At 47.4% G+C, this 20,000-nt stretch overlaps 1 protein-coding gene across 2 annotated transcripts in view; it reads right to left on the bottom strand.

Annotated features, from left to right (window-relative positions):
• Positions 1 to 20,000, bottom strand: part of LOC121846538 (growth arrest-specific protein 2-like) — a 50,594-nt gene that overhangs the window by 13,831 nt on the left and 16,763 nt on the right. For both annotated transcript variants that reach the window (XM_042322252.1, XM_042322267.1), the window contains 3 exons: positions 18,019 to 18,161; positions 5,393 to 5,534; positions 2,026 to 2,089 (listed from right to left, as the gene is read on the bottom strand). In XM_042322252.1, coding sequence (XP_042178186.1) covers positions 2,026 to 2,089; positions 5,393 to 5,534; positions 18,019 to 18,161 — 349 coding nt within the window. The remainder of the gene's footprint in view (positions 1 to 2,025; positions 2,090 to 5,392; positions 5,535 to 18,018; positions 18,162 to 20,000) is intronic.

Genomic DNA, 20,000 nt, shown 5'->3' with positions numbered 1-20,000 from the left:
AATAATAAACAACGTGGAGGTGTGTTCCACAACGCGCCATCAGAGAATAATAAACAACGTGGAAGGTGTGTTCCACAACGCGCCATCAGAGAATAATAAACAACGTGGAGGTGTGTTCCACAACGCGCCATCAGAGAATAATAAACAACGTAACGCGTCATCAGAGAATAATAAACAACGTGGAGGTGTGTTCCACAACGCGTCATCAGAGAATAATAAACAACATGGAAGGAGTGTTCCACAACGCGCCATCAGAGAATAATAAACAACATAACGCGCCATCAGAGAATAATAAACAACGTGGAAGGAGTGTTCCACAACGCGTCATCAGAGAATAATAAACAACGTAATGCGTCATCAGAGAATAATAAACAACGTGGAGGTGTGTTCCACAACGCGTCATCAGAGAATAATAAACAACGTAACGCGTCATCAGAGAATAATAAACAACGTGGAAGGAGTGTTCACTTTGATTTTTTAATACCATGTCTATAATATAACATTTATGAAATGTTTTCACAACGCGTCATCAGAGAATAATAAACAACGTAACGCGTCATCAGAGAATAATAAACAACGTGGAGGTGTGTTCCACAACGCGCCAGCTGAGAGGAAATTACCTTTCACGGAGTTGCATTATTTTCCATGTCTTTTATACCATGTCTATAATTTAACACATTTGCCGGTAGAAATGTGTTCAACAGCCACCGAAGTAGCTAACAAGTTAACTTAGATAGCTACAGTAGTTGCCGTGGTAACCAAACAGACTTGCTAGTTTAAATAACCAAACCATCAGTCCTAGCTTGCTATTATGAAAATCGAATTCAACAATTTTCAATTCGACTTTGGATTTTCAAAACCAGCTCAATCATAGAACATTTATGAACTATAGCCTTTTTTAATTCTATCGTGAAAATATACTGTGTGTTACTAAAGGAAAATAACGCCCTAGAATGCCCTTCAAGCCAATCAGAAACAAGTATTCAACAATGCAATGGTTTAAAGTGGCCTAGGGTGGTGGTCTGGCAGTCAAAGCCACTGTTTTTTGGATCTATATACCACTGCAGCATGGAGTTGAATCTGGCCCACTGCAGCATGGAGTTGAATCTGGCCCACTGTTGTTTCATCACACAGATGATCTATACCACTGCAGTATTGAGTTGAATCTGGCCAACTGTTGTTTCATCACACAGATGATCTATACCACTGCAGCATGGAGTTGTTGAATCAGATGATCCCACTGCAGCATGGAGTTGAATCTGGCCCACTGTTGTTTCATCACACAGCATGCAGCAGTTGAATCTGGCCAACTGTTGTTTCATCACACAGATGATCTATACCACTGCAGCATGGAGTTGAATCTGGCCCACTGCAGCACTGGAGTTGAACTGTTGTTTCATGGCCCACTGCAGCATGGAGTTGAATCTGGCCCACTGCAGCATGGAGTTGAATCTGGCCCACTGTTGTTTCATCACACAGATGATCTATACCACTGCAGCATGGAGTTGAATCTGGCCCACTATTGTTTTTTCATCACACAGATGATCTATACCACTGCAGCATGGAGTTGAATCTGGCCCACTGTTGTTTCATCACACAGATTATCTATACCACTGCAGCATGGAGTTGAATCTGGCCCACTGCAGCATGGAGTTGAATCTGGCCCACTGCAGCATGGAGTTGAATCTGGCCCACTGCAGCATGGAGTTGAATCTGGCCCACTGTTGTTTCATCACACAGATGATCTATACCACTGCCACTTCATCACTCTCTCAATCCAAAAAATGTAAAATATTTGAGGAGTGGGACTACCTCACTCCTTTAAGTTTGATATTTTTACAGACTGAGGATAATCGTCTCTGACAGGATGTCATCAAAAGGTAAATTAAACTTCTATTTAAATACACATGTATATAATATATAAACATACATACAAATTCAATTGATATTGAAGGCATTTTAATTGAATCATTTTTTAAAATGAAAAATAAGGGGGAAAAAAATCCCTCATCAATTCTTTCTTACCGAGATGCTATCCTTCCCAGTTGGAGGAGACACAGACACACTTCCTGTGGCTGCTTGTGAAGAACTAACAGGAGAAATCAATATTAATTCATTAATTAAGCGAATGATCTTCCTTTTAACACATCTCAAATGACCAGGTGGTAATAATATCTCATTGAAACTGGGTTAAAGTGGTTTAAAACTCGAATATGCACATGCCAAAGGGTATGAGAGGAAATGAGAAGTGTTGTTTGTTAAAGATGACCTTTTTAATATTGGTGTGGTAGTTTAAGGTGAACATGCGTTTTGGGGGCTTAAAACAGCTCCAGGAATATTTTTTTTTTGGAAGATCGGACAAAACAGGAATTTCTAGACTAAAACTAGACTCCCACGAACACAGTGACAGACAGTGGGAGGATCGATGGGGATAATGACGTGTGACACAGCACACCATGCATCATGACAGCAATAGTTCTCCAAACCTGTTGTCGTACAGCTACACCGTGATGATACACTATTCAATCCATCACAGGGAAAAGAAGGCAAGAAGGAGTAAGAGTGGGAACAGGAAAGTTAGCTTAGCTACCCTGTTGTAACACACTGTGGTTGTGACCACACTAACTAGCCTTGAGGGAACAGGACAGTTAGCTTAGCTACCCTGTTGTAACACACTGTGGTTGTGACCACACTAACTAGCCTTGAGGGAACAGGACAGTTAGCTTAGCTACCCTGTTGTAACACACTGTGGTTGTGACCACACTAACTAGCCTTGAGGGAACAGGACAGTTAGCTTAGCTACCCTGTTGTAACACACTGTGGTTGTGACCACACTAACTAGCCTTGAGGGAACAGGACAGTTAGCTTAGCTACCCTGTTGTAACACCTGTTGTAACACACTAACTAGCCTTGAGGGAACAGGACAGTTAGCGTAGCTACCCTGTTGTAACACACTGTGGTTGTGACCACACTAACTAGCCTTGAGGGAACAGGACAGTTAGCTTAGCTACCCTGTTGTAACACACTGTGGTTGTGACCACACTAACTAGCCTTAGAACAGGATGGACAATCAAGTTCTATTCTATTCTAGTGCTAAATTATCCAGATATATTTTTCACTGAATAAAAAAAATAAAAATGTCTAGGAGCATAGCTGGCTGGGGTTGAAAACAAGAGGGGAATAAACCAACCGTCAGCCAGAAAACCGACCAGGAGAGAGAAAAAACATGCGAATCGTCTGCACCTCTTCGGCTGACGTGGCCTTCATCAATCAGGTTTAAAAGGCTAGGTATTCTCATGCATATTTCAAGAGATGCTCTGAGATCATCTTCACATTAAATTCAGACATATACTGCTTGTGTTCCAAATGGCAACCTATTCCCTATATAGGGGCACTACTTTTGTCCATGCCATAGGGCTCTGATTCAAAGTAGTGCACTATATAGGGAATAGGGTGCCATTTGGGACAAAGACATAATGCAGAACCTAGGCACTGACGTAGACTTTAACAGCATAGAAGAGAGCAACACGAAACTCCCCACTGTACGACTGAGTGAAATATTTAAATAAAATTCTCCCTCCAGCCAGCCAGCTAACTCCCCAGGAAACAGAGTAAGAGAAGACAGACAGTGGGATGTTCTGTACAGTGAACGACTGCTTAAAATACACATTACAGTTCATATCAGTCATTTGGTAAGCCAAGGCAGTCTCAGCCTTCTCAGGACAGTCTGCTGTCCAAGTGGGTATTGTGTGAAGTCAAGCTATTGTGGATGGAGTCTTTGGACAACAGAAGATGAGCTGGTGTAGAGAGGGAGAGGAATGGAGAGGAGAGGATAGCTGGTCTCTGTCTGGGCTGTAAGTGATTTTGTTTGCTGGGGCAGGAGGACAGGACTGGGGAGAGAGGGGGACAGGGGTGGGGGAGAGGGGGACAGGGGATGGGGGACAGGGGTGGGGACAGGGGATGGGGGGAGTGAGACAGGGGTGGGGGAGAGGGAGGGGAGAGGGGTGGGGAGAGAGGGAGGGGGACAGGGGTGGGGAGAGAGGGGGAAAGGGGGAGTGAGACAGGGGTGGGGGAGAGGGGGACAGGGGTGGGGAGAGAGGGGGATGCGGGGTGAGACAGGGGTGGGGAGAGAGGGGGATGGGGGAGTGAGACAGGGGTGGGGGAGAGGGAGGGGGAGATGGGTGGGGAGAGAGGGAGGGGGACAGGGGTGGAGAGAGAGGGGGACAGGGGTGGAGAGAGAGGGGGATAGGGGTGGAGAGAGAGAGGGGGCAGGGGTGGGGAGAGAGGGGGATAGGGGGGGAGAGGGGGATAGGGGTGGGGAGAGGGGGGATAGGGGTGGGGAGAGAGGGGGATAGGGGTGAGAGAGAGGGGGATAGGGGTGGGGAGAGAGGGGGATAGGGGTGGGGAGAGAGGGGGACAGGGGTGGGGAGAGAAGGGGACAGGGGTGGGGAGAGAGGGGGGGACAGGGGTGGGGAGAGAGGGAGGGGGAGAGGGGTGGGGAGAGAGGGAGGGGGACAGGGGTGGGGAGAGAGGGGATAGGGGGGTGAGACAGGGGTGGGGAGAGAGGGGGACAGGGGTGGGGAGAGAGGGGGATGGGGGATGAGACAGGGGTGGGGAGAGAGGGAGGGGGACAGGGGTGGAGAGAAGGGGGATGGGGGATGAGACAGGGGTGGAGAGAGAGGGGGACAGGGGTGGAGAGAGAGGGGATAGGGGTGGAGAGAGAGGGGGAGGGGTGGGGAGAGAGGGGGATAGGGGTGGAGAGAGGGGGATAGGTGTGGAGAAAGAGGGGGATAGGGGTGGGGAGAGAGGGGGATAGGGGTGGGAGAGAGGGGGATAGGGGTGGGGAGAGAGGGGGATAGGGGTGGGGAGAGAGGGGGATAGGGGTGGGGAGAGGGGGATAGGGGTGGGGAGAGAGGGGGATAGGGGTGGGGAGAGAGGGGGACAGGGGTGGGGAGAGAGGGGGATAGGGGTGGGGAGAGAGGGGGATAGGGGTGGGGAGAGAGGGGGATAGGGGTGGGGAGAGAGGGGGACAGGGGTGGGGAGAGAGGGGGATAGGGGTGGGGAGAGAGGGGGATAGGGGTGGGGGAGAGAGGGGGATAGGGGTGGGGAGAGGGGGACAGGGGTGGGGAGAGAGGGGGATAGGGGGGGGAGAGAGGGGGATAGGGGTGGGGAGAGAGGGGGAAACCTGACCAACGGTGATCAGAGGAAGTGTACTCTTCTCGCCAGGGTTGAGGTTAATTTCATTTGATTTCAGTGAATTCAGGAAACGTTCAGATGCCTTGTTCTAAAACCCAATGAGAGGGAACTGAGATCTGCGATTTGGTCAGTTGTCTTGTAACTTGAAATAATCAATACAGAGCATTAAGGCAAATGGACTCACATCCGTACTCACCCAGTCCCTCAGACTCAAACAGGCAGGTCTCTCCCACCCCCACCTGACGACACCAGGTCAGGAAGTTAGCTGTGTTGTCCCTGGCGAAGAAGGAACCAGAGGGAGCGCTGGCACGACACGGGATCCTCCGACACGGGATGGCCTGAGAGAGAGAGAGAGAGAGAGAGGTTAGACGGAGAGAGGTTAGGATTAGACGGAGAGAGGTTAGGATTAGACGGAGAGAGATTAGGATTAGATGGAGCGAGGTTAGGATTAGAGGGAGAGAGGTTAGGATTAGACGGAGAGAGGTTAGGATTAGATGGAGAGAGGTTAGGGTTAGAGGGAGAGAGGTTAGGATTAGAGGGAGCGAGGTTAGGATTAGAGGGAGAGAGGTTAGGATTAGACGGAGAGAGGTTAGGATTAGATGGAGAGAGGTTAGGATTAGATGGAGCGAGGTTAGGGTTAGAGGGAGAGAGGTTAGGGTTAGAGGGAGAGAGGTTACGGAGAGGTTAGGATTAGAGGGAGTGAGGTTAGGGTTAGAGGGAGAGAGGTTAGGATTAGATGGAGAGAGGTTAGGATTAGAGGGGGAGAGGTTACAGAGAAGTTAGGGAGAGAGGTTAGGATTAGAGGGATAGAGGTTAGATGGAGAGAGGTTAGGATTAGAGGGAGAGAGGTTAGGATTAGAGGGAGAGAGGTTACAGAGATGTTAGGATTAGAGGGAGAGAGGTTAGGATTAGAGGGAGAGAGGTTAGGATTAGAGGGAGAGAGGTTAGGGTTAGAGAGAGAGAGGTTAGGATTAGAGGGAGAGAGGTTACAGAGATGTTAGGATTAGAGGGAGAGAGGTTAAGGTTACAAAACAAATGTTTGTCAGGTCCACCACTTCATCCAGTGGTGCTGACTCTGTGTCTCAATGTGTTTGATGTTGGGAGAAAGGCAGAAGATTAATTTCTGTTCCAACCAAGTACAGTTGAGGTCAGACGTTTACATACACTTAGGTTGGAGTCATTAAAACTCATTTTTCAACCACTCCACAAATTTCTTGTTAACAAACTATAGTTTGGCAAGTCAGTAAGGACATCTACTTTGTGCATGACACCAGTCATTTTTCCAACAATAGTTTACAGATTATTTCACTTATAATTCACTGTATCACCATTTCAGTGGGTCAGAAGTTACATACACTAAATTGACTGTGCCTTTAAACAGCTTGGAAAATTCCAGAAAATGATGTCAAGGCTTTAGAAGCTTCTGATAGGCTAATTGACATAATTTGAGTCAATTGGAGTTGTACCTGTGGATGTATTTCAAGGCCTACCTTCAAACTAAACATCATGGGACCACGCAACCATCATAACGCTCAGGAAGGAGACGCGCTCTGTCTCCTAGAGATGAACGTACTTTGGTGTGAAAAGTGCAAATCAATCCCAGAACAACAGCAAAAGACCTTGTGAAGATGCTGGAGGAAACAGGTACAAAAGTATCTATATCCACAGTAAAACAAGTCCTATATCGACATAACCTGAAAGGCCGCTCAGCAAGGAAGAAGCCACTGCTCTAAAACCACCATAAAAAAGCCAGACTACGGTTTGCAACTGCACATGGGGACAAAGATTGTACTTTTTGGAGAAATGTCCTCTGGTCTGATGAAACAATAATACAACTGTTTGGCCATAATGACAATCATTATGTTTGGAGGAAAAAGGAGGAGGCTTGCAAGCCGAAGAACACCATCCCAACCGTGAAGCACGGGGGTGGCAGCATCATGCACTTCACAAAATAGATGGCATCATGAGGATGGAAAATTATGTGGATATATTGAAGCAAAATCTCAAGATATCAGTCAGGAAGTTAAAGCTTGGGTCTTCCAAATGGACAATGACCCCAAGCATTCTTCCAAAGTTGTGGCAAAATGGCTTAAGGACATCAAAGTCAAGGTATTGGAGTGGCCATCACAAAGCCCTGACCTCAATCCCATAGAGCATTTGTTGGCAGAACTGAAAAAGCATATGCGAGCAAGGAGACCTACAAACCTGACTCAGTTACACCAGCTCTGTCAGTGTCACAGATAACTAGGTGCGTGAGGAGGAATCAGGCGCAAAGAGCATATATTTCCACAGGAAGAAGTGCACTTTAATAATTGCACAGAAAACAATGCCCACAACACAGGGCGCGGAAAAATGTGGACCAACCCAGAACACACAGGGTACCAGGTCCGGAACACGAACACCAAAATCACACACACGTAACATAAGTGTAATCCCGCACAAAACAAGGGCGGGTAGCCTAGCTATAAATAAGGAAGCCCATCAAGCAAACACAAAAGACACAGGTGCAACTAATAAGACAAAACAAATAGAAAACGAAAAAGGGATCGGTGGCGGCTAGTAGGCCGGTGACGACGACCTCCGAGCACTGCCCAAACAGGCAGGGGAGCCACAGTCAGCCGGAAGCCGTGACAGTCGGGAGGAATGGGCCAAAATTCACCCAACTTATTGGGAGAAGCTTGTGGAAGGCTGGCTGAAACATTTTACCCAAGTTAAAACAATTTAAAGGCAATGCTACCAAATACACTCAATTAGTATGTAAACTTCTGACCCACTGGGAATGTGATGAAAGAAATAAAAGCTGAAATAAATAATTCTCTCTACTATTATTCTGACATTTCACATTCTTAAAATAAAGTGGTGATACTAACTAACATAAGACAATTTTTTACTAGGATTAAATGTCAGGAATTGTGAAATACTGAGTTTATATGTATTTAGCTAAGGTGTATGTAAACTTCCGACTTCAACTGTATCTCTTCTGTCCTTAACAGAACGGCAAGAGGGTGTGTCCTCCGTTATGACGTCATAGTGTAATGATCCTTCCCCAAATAATTATCTAATAGATATCTGTATCTCTTCAATGCTGCAGAAATGTTTTGGTACCCTTCCGCAGATCTGTGCCATGACACAATCCTGTCTCTACGCTCTACAGACAATTCCTTTTAACCTCACGGCTTGGTTTTTGCTCTGACATGCACTGTCACCTGTGGGACCTTATATAGACAGGTGTGTGTCTTTCCAAATCATGTCCAATCAATTGAATTTACCACAGGTGGACTCCAATCAAGTTGTAGAAACATCTCAAGGATGATCAATGGAAACAGGATGCAACCTGAGCTCAATTTAGAGTCTCATAGCAAAGGGTCTGAATACTTATGTAAATAAGGTATTGTTTTTTTTGTGTGTTTTTTTTAAATACATTTGCAAAAATGTCAACTTGTTTTTCGCTTTGTTAATATTGGGTATTGTGTGTAGAACATTGAATTTAATCAATTTTAGTATAAGGCTGGGTCTAAAAGGGGTCTAAATACTTTCATGGAAAGTTTCTGTTTTTACAGAATCTAATCTGTTCGACTCGTTCAGTCAAAATAACTCATCTTTGGACTCATTCTGTTCATTTGAGTCAGTAACGCCCAGAGCGTGCAGGACTCCCTACCTGCGAACAATGAATCCCAAACAACTTGGAAGAAATCATGATTCTAAAAGCCATCTCGTTCACCATTTGGGGGACTTATCGGAGCTGTCAACGGTGACTGAAATGTCTAAAACTGTGCTTCAAACAATGTACATTTGTGATTGCTAGGCATATAAATAAGATTATTTATTGATACATTTGAAAACGAGGTCTAGTTGCAGGCGCAACCGGACTAGATTGTGAACGACACTTAGCAGAATGGGAGATTTGCCCCAATAGACCTATAATTCGTGAACTGCGACAGCCATTCAAAATATTTGTTACAGAGTTTAAGCGTTGAACAGGAGGCAGCCGGTGTATATTTAAATCCTACAAAGCTATGTCCATCGATAACATTCAATAATCAATTGATTTCATTCATTCGTGCACCATGCGATCAATGATCAGTTCCAAACATGTATTTTTTCCATTTCTCTGCGAGCAGACAGTTGCTGATCAGAACAACGTCGTCGGAGCCACTGAAACGGAGGGTGTATTAATCCTGCTGTAGATTTCATTGCGGCCGGCAGGTCTGTTAATTGACTAAAGTATTGGGGAGAAGTTGGCCCCAGGTATATTAAACAGCGAGTGCCATGTTCAATCTCTCATGAAATAACCTGCTTAGTAAGAGATGAGAGTAGGAAGAAGAAGAAGAAAGGGGAAGGTAATAATAGAGATGTAATATTGTAACAGTCTGCCAAACTGACTGACCATCTTTCAAGCCCAGTCTCTACAAACATGACCTATTGAGCTCAGAGATAAATATGGGTTCACTTTCCCCTTATCTTCTTTTAGGGAGAGTGAACAGGTTTCTAGGTCAGCTGAAACAATATACCACTTTCTCCAGAGTCTCGGTAGCTCTCTCAATTCACAAAGGCTTTATTTAGTTTCAATTACATTTCTTTAGTTTCATTTCAATTCAAAGGGGCTGTATTGGCATGGGGAAACATATGTTAACATTGCCAAAACAAGTGAAATAGATAAAACAAAAGTGAATTAAACGATCAAACAAAATTAACAGTAAGCAGCAGCTCTGTAACGGACCAGCATCAGGAGACCCACCATCCCCAGCTCTGTAACGGACCAGCATCAGGAGACCCACCATCCCCAGCTCTGTAACGGACCAGCATCAGGAGACCCACCATCCCCAGCTCTGTAACAGATCCACACCAGCATCAGGAGACCCACCATCCCCAGCTCTGTAACAGATCCACACCAGCATCAGGAGACCCACCATCCCCAGCTCTGTAACAGATCCACACCAGCATCAGGAGACCCACCATCCCCAGCTCTGTAACGGACCAGCATCAGGAGACCCACCATCCCCAGCTCTGTAACGGACCAGCATCAGGAGACCCACTATCCCCAGCTCTGTAACAGATCCACACCAGCATCAGGAGACCCACCATCCCCAGCTCTGTAACAGACCCACACCAGCATCAGGAGACCCACCATCCCCAGCTCTGTAACAGACCAGCATCAGCATCAGGGGACCCACCATCCCCAGCTCTGTAACAAACCCACACCAGCATCAGGAGACCCACCATCCCCAGCTCTGTAACAGACCCACACCAGCATCAGGAGACCCACCATCCCCAGCTCTGTAACGGACCAGCATCAGGAGACCCACTATCCCCAGCTCTGTAACAGATCCACACCAGCATCAGGAGACCCACCATCCCCAGCTCTGTAACAAACCCACACCAGCATCAGGGGACCCACCATCCCCAGCTCTGTAACAAACCCACACCAGCATCAGGAGACCCACCATCCCCAGCTCTGTAACAAACCCACACCAGCATCAGGGGACCCACCATCCCCAGCTCTGTAACAAACCCACACCAGCATCAGGAGACCCACCATCCCCAGCTCTGTAACAGACCCACACCAGCATCAGGAGACCCACCATCCCCAGCTCTGTAACAGACCAGCATCAGGAGACCCACCATCCCCAGCTCTGTAACAGATCCACACCAGCATCAGGAGACCCACCATCCCCAGCTCTGTAACGGACCAGCATGAGGAGACCCACCATCCCCAGCTCTGTAACAAACCCACACCAGCATCAGGAGACCCATCACCCCCAGCTCTGTAACAGACCCACACCAGCATCAGGAGACCCACCATCCCCAGCTCTGTAACAGACCAGCATCAGGAGACCCACCATCCCCAGCTCTGTAACAGATCCACACCAGCATCAGGAGACCCACCACCCCCAGCTCTGTAAAAGATCCACACCAGCATCAGGAGACCCACCATCCCCAGCTCTGTAACGGACCAGCATGAGGAGACCCACCATCCCCAGCTCTGTAACAAACCCACACCAGCATCAGGAGACCCATCACCCCCAGCTCTGTAACAGACCCACACCAGCATCAGGAGACCCACCATCCCCAGCTCTGTAACAGACCAGCATCAGGAGACCCACCATCCCCAGCTCTGTAACAGATCCACACCAGCATCAGGAGACCCACCACCCCCAGCTCTGTAACAGATCCACACCAGCATCAGGAGACCCACCACCCCCAGCTCTGCAACAGATCCACACCAGCATCAGGAGACCCACCATCCCCAGCTCTGTAACAGATCCACACCAGCATCAGGAGACCCACCATCCCCAGCTCTGTAACAGATCCACACCAGCATCAGGAGATCCACCATCCCCAGCTCTGTAACGGACCAGCATCAGGAGACCCACCATCCCCAGCTCTGTAACGGACCAGCATCAGGAGACCCACCATCCCCAGCTCTGTAACAGATCCACACCAGCATCAGGAGACCCACCATCCCCAGCTCTGTAACAGATCCACACCAGCATCAGGAGACCCACCATCCCCAGCTCTGTAACAGACCCACACCAGCATCAGGAGACCCACCATCCCCAGCTCTGTAACAGACCAGCATCAGGAGACACACCATCCCCAGCTCTGTAACAGATCCACACCAGCATCAGGAGACCCACCATCCCCAGCTCTGTAACAAACCCACACCAGCATCAGGGGACCCACCATCCCCAGCTCTGTAACAAACCCACACCAGCATCAGGAGACCCACCATCCCCAGCTCTGTAACAAACCCACACCAGCATCAGGGGACCCACCATCCCCAGCTCTGTAACAAACCCACACCAGCATCAGGAGACCCACCATCCCCAGCTCTGTAACAGACCCACACCAGCATCAGGAGACCCACCATCCCCAGCTCTGTAACAGACCCACACCAGCATCAGGAGACCCACCATCCCCAGCTCTGTAACAGACCAGCATCAGGAGACCCACCATCCCCAGCTCTGTAACAGATCCACACCAGCATCAGGAGACTCACCATCCCCAGCTCTGTAACGGACCAGCATGAGGAGACCCACCATCCCCAGCTCTGTAACAAACCCACACCAGCATCAGGAGACCCATCACCCCCAGCTCTGTAACAGACCCACACCAGCATCAGGAGACCCACCATCCCCAGCTCTGTAACAGACCAGCATCAGGAGACCCACCATCCCCAGCTCTGTAACAGATCCACACCAGCATCAGGAGACCCACCACCCCCAGCTCTGTAACAGATCCACACCAGCATCAGGAGACCCACCACCCCCAGCTCTGTAACAGATCCACACCAGCATCAGGAGACCCACCATCCCCAGCTCTGTAACAGATCCACACCAGCATCAGGAGACCCACCATCCCCAGCTCTGTAACGGACCAGCATGAGGAGACCCACCATCCCCAGCTCTGTAACAAACCCACACCAGCATCAGGAGACCCATCACCCCCAGCTCTGTAACAGACCCACACCAGCATCAGGAGACCCACCATCCCCAGCTCTGTAACAGACCAGCATGAGGAGACCCACCATCCCCAGCTCTGTAACAAACCCACACCAGCATCAGGAGACCCACCATCCCCAGCTCTGTAACAGATCCACACCAGCATCAGGAGACCCACCATCCCCAGCTCTGTAACGGACCAGCATGAGGAGACCCACCATCCCCAGCTCTGTAACAAACCACACCAGCATCAGGAGACCCACCACCCCAGCTCTGTAACAGACCAGCATGAGGAGACCCACCATCCCCAGCTCTGTAACAAACCCACACCAGCATCAGGAGACACACCATCCCCAGCTCTGTAACAGATCCACACCAGCATCAGGAGACCCACCATCCCCAGCTCTGTAACAAACCCACACCAGCATCAGGGGACCCACCATCCCCAGCTTTGTAACAAACCCACACCAGCATCAGGAGACCCACCATCCCCAGCTCTGTAACAAACCCACACCAGCATCAGGGGACCCACCATCCCCAGCTCTGTAACAAACCCACACCAGCATCAGGAGACCCACCATCCCCAGCTCTGTAACAGACCCACACCAGCATCAGGAGACCCACCATCCCCAGCTCTGTAACAGACCCACACCAGCATCAGGAGACCCACCATCCCCAGCTCTGTAACAGACCAGCATCAGGAGACCCACCATCCCCAGCTCTGTAACAGATCCACACCAGCATCAGGAGACTCACCATCCCCAGCTCTGTAACGGACCAGCATGAGGAGACCCACCATCCCCAGCTCTGTAACAAACCCACACCAGCATCAGGAGACCCATCACCCCCAGCTCTGTAACAGACCCCACCAGCATCAGGAGACCCACCATCCCCAGCTCTGTAACAGACCAGCATCAGGAGACCCACCATCCCCAGCTCTGTAACAGATCCACACCAGCATCAGGAGACCCACCACCCCCAGCTCTGTAACAGATCCACACCAGCATCATGAGACCCAGCACCCCCAGCTCTGTAACAGATCCACACCAGCATCAGGAGACCCACCATCCCCAGCTCTGTAACAGATCCACACCAGCATCAGGAGACCCACCATCCCCAGCTCTGTAACGGACCAGCATGAGGAGACCCACCATCCCCAGCTCTGTAACAAACCCACACCAGCATCAGGAGACCCATCACCCCCAGCTCTGTAACAGACCCACACCAGCATCAGGAGACCCACCATCCCCAGCTCTGTAACAGACCAGCATCAGGAGACCCACCATCCCCAGCTCTGTAACAGATCCACACCAGCATCAGGAGACCCACCACCCCCAGCTCTGTAACAGATCCACACCAGCATCAGGAGACCCACCATCCCCAGCTCTGTAACAGATCCACACCAGCATCAGGAGACCCACCATCCCCAGCTCTGTAACAGATCCACACCAGCATCAGGAGACCCACCATCCCCAGCTCTGTAACGGACCAGCATGAGGAGACCCACCATCCCCAGCTCTGTAACAAACCACACCAGCATCAGGAGACCCACCACCCCAGCTCTGTAACAGACCAGCATGAGGAGACCCACCATCCCCAGCTCTGTAACAAACCCACACCAGCATCAGGAGACCCACCATCCCCAGCTCTGTAACAGATCCACACCAGCATCAGGAGACCCACCATCCCCAGCTCTGTAACGGACCAGCATGAGGAGACCCACCATCCCCAGCTCTGTAACAAACCACACCAGCATCAGGAGACCCACCACCCCAGCTCTGTAACAGACCAGCATGAGGAGACCCACCATCCCCAGCTCTGTAACAAACCCACACCAGCATCAGGGGACCCACCATCCCCAGCTCTGTAACAGACCCACACCAGCATCAGGAGACCCACCATCCCCAGCTCTGTAACAGACCCACACCAGCATCAGGAGACCCACACCAGCAGCTCTGTAACAGACAATACTTTTAGCCTGCCAGAAGTGCCAGATGGTCGAGGTTTACAGTATTCTATTCCGTTGGTTCCATTTGTTCCATTGCGCCATGCAAGCTCAAAGCCCAGCAAAATGATTTCAAATGCTATTTGAACCCAGTTCTGATCAGGAATTCTCTGAAGCCTCCAAGCAAACCCAGAGAGATTCTCGCTCAAAGCAAAACAAAAGAGCCCATTCCTCCCCTCTTGGTCATTCCCTCAGTAAAATTATTGCAATGCAATGCAACGCTCCAGCCCAGTGGTATAACTAAACAGCAATAGCCCTTAGGGCCTGAAAGCATTAAAGTTATTACCATATATATATTATTATATATATGTCAACTTTCTCAACAAACAGTTTCCCTTGCTACTGACTTTGAAGCTAAATGCCCTCAAGACTCTATTCGCATCCAGTTTCTGGTGAACAACATGATAGTTAGTGATGCAGAATTGCTTTCAGAGATTTGACATTGGCTATTTTTCTCTCTCTCTCTCTCTCTTTTCTCTCTCTCTCTCTCTCTCTCTCTCTCTCTCTCTCTCTCTCTCTCTCTCTCTCTCTCTCTCTCTCTCTCTCTCTCTCTCTCTCTCTCTCTCTCTCTCTCTCTCTCTCTCTCTCTCTCTCTCTCTCTCTCTCTCTCTCTCTCTCTCTCTCTCTCTCTCTCTCTCTCTCTCTCTCTCTCTCTCTCTCTCTCTCTCTCTCTCTCTCTCTCTCTCTCTCTCTCTCTCTCTCAGAGTTGAGGAGATAGAGAGAGAGAGAGAGAGAGACAGGTACTTTACAATACCAGAGTTGAGGACGATAGAGACAGGTACATTACTTTACAATACCAGAGTAAAGGAAGATAGGTACATTACTTTACAGTACCAGAGTTAAGGAAGATAGGTACATTACTTTACAGTACCAGAGTTAAGGAAGATAGAGACAGGTACATTACTTTACAATACCAGAGTTAAGGAAGATAGAGACAGGTACATTACTTTACAGTACTAGAGTTAAGGAAGACTGGTACATTACTTTAAAGTACCAGAGTTAAGGAAGATAGAGACAGGTACATTACTTTACAGTACTAGAGTTAAGGAAGACTGGTACATTACTTTACAGTACCAGAGTTAAGGAAGACTGGTACATTACTTTACAGTACTAGAGTTAAGGAAGATTGGTACATTACTTTACAGTACCAGAGTTAAGGAAGACTGGTACATTACTTTACAGTACTAGAGATAAGGAAGACTGGTACATTACTTTACAGTACCAGAGTTAAGGAAGACTGGTACATTACTTTACAGTACTAGAGTTAAGGAAGACTGGTACATTACTTTACAGTACTAGAGATAAGGAAGACTGGTACATTACTTTACAGTACCAGAGTTAAGGAAGACTGGTACATTACTTTACAGTACCAGAGTTAAGGAAGACTGGTACATTACTTTACAGTACTAGAGTTAAGGAAGACTGGTACATTACTTTACAGTACTAGAGATAAGGAAGACTGGTACATTACTTTACAGTACCAGAGTTAAGGAAGACTGGTACATTACTTTACAGTACCAGAGTTAAGGAAGACTGGTACATTACTTTACAGTACTAGAGTTAAGGAAGACTGGTACATTACTTTACAGTACCAGAGTTAAGGAAGACTGGTACATTACTTTACAGTTGGGCTCACGGCCAAAACAAGCTAAACATTCTCTTTAATTATTTATACACTACCTTCCTATACACTACCTTCCTATACACTACCTTCCTATACACTACCTTCCTATACACTACCTTCCTATACACTACCTTCCTATACACTACCTTCCTATACACTACCTTCCTATACAGTGCTACTCACTCCAATATCCTGTATGTGGCCTCTATTCAAATATTGGGCCGCAAGAGGGGGAAATATTGTACCAACAGCTCACTACAGCCATGACATGCCAAAGACCTTGCAGAAACAGACTTTGCTAGAATATCTTAGGAAATCCATTTTAAGAAAACAAAATACACTGGGAATCTAATGTCTTAAAGTCTCAATTGGTCAATTAGACTGTCTGATTAGACTGTTCCTAGGCCGTCATTGAAAATAAGAATTTGTTCTTAACTGAATTGCCTGGTTAAATAAAGGTTAAAAAAAATATATGAAAACATCAAAACACTATATCATCCAAATCAACCGATGCCTTCTTAACAACAAGAAAGTCAGCTATTTATCGAAGTAGGAATACTGATACTTCAGTTTCTTTAAAATGTGGCATGTATGTAAGACCATCTGTCAAGCCACAGGCTAATATTATGTCTGTTTTCAGATTCCTGTGGAACTATAAATAGGATAAATTATAACACAGTCCTGGGGTTGGGGGGGGGGTGATCTTCTTCAACCTCCAAAGTAAAATCCTGTTTGTCAATCTGGGGGAATTCAGAGGTTGATTAACAGCCAAAATACAGGGTTGGGTTGCGTTTTTTGGCATTCCTAATATTCTATGTAAACAAAAGATCTTAGTCCTTGAGAGATGCCAAATGCTAAAAATTCTGAGTCATAATTCCATGGTGGCAGTAAGACCATGAGATATTTACTAATTCAGTGGTAGCATTGAATTCAAGGACAACAAAAACAACGAGACAAAGGAATTCCCATTTCCCAGATATACCGGAGAGGGTATTTTGCTGACGAGTCTTCGTTTTTATTATGCTTGGCACTGCATGGGGCGAAACCCGAACCTCAACTACAAAATCAGCCTGGTGATTACCTTCAGCCTAGCAGTTAGAGCGTTGGGCCAGTAACCGAAAGGTTGTTGGTTCGAATAGACAAACTGGCAAAGGTGCCAATTTATTTTAAAATCAGCTGTTCTACCCTTGATGAAGGCAGGTAACTATGGTTACATGAGCAGCAGGTAGCCTAGCAGTTAAGAGCGTTGGACCAGCAAACGAAAGGTTGCAGGTTCGAATCCCCCAGCCGGCAAGATGGATCAAGGCAGTTATAACCCCCAACAACAACTGCTCCCTGGGCGCCGATGACATCGATTAAGGCAGCTCCCCGCTCCTCTGTGTTTCAGAGGGGTTGGGTTAAGTCCGGAAGACACATTTCAGGTTAAATGCATTCAGTTGTATAACTGACTAGGTATCCTCCTTTCCCACAATGATCCTTAGTCTGGTCCCAGATCTGTCTGTTTGTCATGCCAACCAACCACAGGAGTTGACAATACAGCACAAACAGATCTGGGACTGTATTATAAAGGTTTCTCAGTAACAGTGCTGATCTAGGATCAGGTCCCCCTTCTCCATATAATCTATTCCTCATTATGATCTAAAAGGCACTTTTACTCTGAGATACTTTTTGAACACGGGCCAACAGGAACCAGGCTATATGATCCCTGCCTTGGTTCTAGCTTGCTGCGGTGAAGGTTTCCCAGCCAGTACCTTTCCGTGGTCAGCGCCAGGCACCTCTCCATGGTTCTTGGTCTGGTTCTGCTTGAACTTCTCCTGTAGCGTCTCAGCCAGCTGGCACAGCAGGAAGCCGTTGTCCAAACGCTCCATGAAGTTCTCTGCTGTGATCTCCAGACCTGGGGAGGAGAGGAGGGCACAGGGGGAGGGAAAAGGACAAGGGAGAGGATAGGGGAGAGGAAGGAGGGGAGAGGAGGAGGAGAATTGAACCTTTATTTAACTAGGCAAGAAGGGAGAGAACAGGGGAGAGGAGAGGAGAGGAGAAGATAAGAGGAGGACAGGGGAGAGGACATAGGGGAGAGGAAAGGAGAAGAGGAGGACAGGGGAGAGGACAAGGAGAGGAGGAGAGGACAGGAGAAGAAGAGGATAGGGGAGAGGACAGGACAGGGAAGGGAGAGGAGAGGTAGGAGAGAGGACAGGGAGGGGAGAGGACAGGGAACAGGGAGGGGAGTCCCGTTAGACAAAGAGACAGTATATCTGATGGTGATTCCACCCTGTTGCATCATGACGCTAGTCTCATGACTTCTTGATCTCCCACTTAAAACTGTGTGAAAAGGATTGAAATTGATATAGAAAATAAAGTGAGTTAAGTCAACTGTGTTATGTAAAAAAGTCCATCATACAACTGCAAACCCACAGTGTACACTAAATTCTAAAGCCTGAATTCAATTAAAAAATGCAGAGATAACTGAGAATCACTGGTATGCCATGCAGTTAAAATATTGGCCTATTAAATGAGGCCCTAATAGTTTATGGAGTTATAATAGATGCCGATAGTTCTAATAGTAGCCGATAGTTCTAATAGTAGCCCATAGTTCTAATAGTAGCCCATAGTTCTAATAGTAGCCCATAGTTCTAATAGTAGCCCATAGTTCTAATAGTAGCCCATAGTTCTAATAGTAGCCCATAGTTCTAATAGTAGCCCATAGTTCTAATAGTAGCCTATAGTTCTAATAGTAGCCTATAGTTCTAATAGTAGCCTATAGTTCTAATAGTAGCCTATAGTTCTAATAGTAGCCCATAGTTCTAATAGTAGCCCATAGTTCTAATAGTAGCCCATAGTTCTAATAGTAGCCTACTGTTCTAATAGTAGCCTACTGTTCTAATAGTAGCCTACTGTTCTATTAGTAGCCTACTGTTCTATTAGTAGCCTATAGTTCTATTAGTAGCCTATAGTTCTATTAGTAGCCTATAGTTCTATTAGTAGCCTATAGTTCTATTAGTAGCCTATAGTTCTATTAGTAGCCTATAGTTCTATTAGTAGCCTATAGTTCTATTAGTAGCCTGTTTTCAGATGTTGTAGGAACTATAAGAGCAGACAAAGACAAAGTTTGAACAACCCAGAGCTGGCATGCTGCATAGTAACGCCTCGTTATCCTTCACAGAGAACACACACACTTCCCACGGAGAACACACACACTTCCCACAGAGAACACACACACTTCCCACAGAGAACACACACACTTCCCACAGAGAACACACACACAGTGCAGCAGAGATAGAACAATGATCAACATGTGGTCTTTCTAGTTGACTGGTGTCCAGACGACCATTCCTTCTCAATTAGATCATTCTGACTGCAATAGGAGGAGGTGGCAGTGGGGTGTCTAAATGTGGAAAACAAACCAGGGCAGTTTCTGCCTTCATCTCTTTGGGTAAAGGGAGGAGTTCCAGAGTTTTAATGAGTTCCAAATTAGGTAATTGAGCATAGAGAGAGAGAGAGAGGCATAGAGAGAGAGAGAGAAAGAGAGACAGAGAGAGAGACAGAGAGACACAGAGAGAGAGAGAGAGAGAGAGAGAGACAGACAGAGAGGGAGCGCGAGACACACAGAGAGAGAGAGAGAGAGACACTGCACGCAGAATTCTGCAAAAATATCCTCTGTGTACAACGTAGAACACCAAATAATGCATGCAGAGCAGAATTAGGCCGATACCCACTAATTATCAAAATCCAGAAA

The sequence above is a fragment of the Oncorhynchus tshawytscha genome, linkage group LG01 (assembly GCF_018296145.1).
Source record: "Oncorhynchus tshawytscha isolate Ot180627B linkage group LG01, Otsh_v2.0, whole genome shotgun sequence".
NCBI lineage: Eukaryota > Metazoa > Chordata > Actinopteri > Salmoniformes > Salmonidae > Oncorhynchus > Oncorhynchus tshawytscha.
The sequence above is the reverse complement of the archived record's forward strand: the minus strand, read 5'-3'. Positions and strand labels throughout refer to the sequence as shown.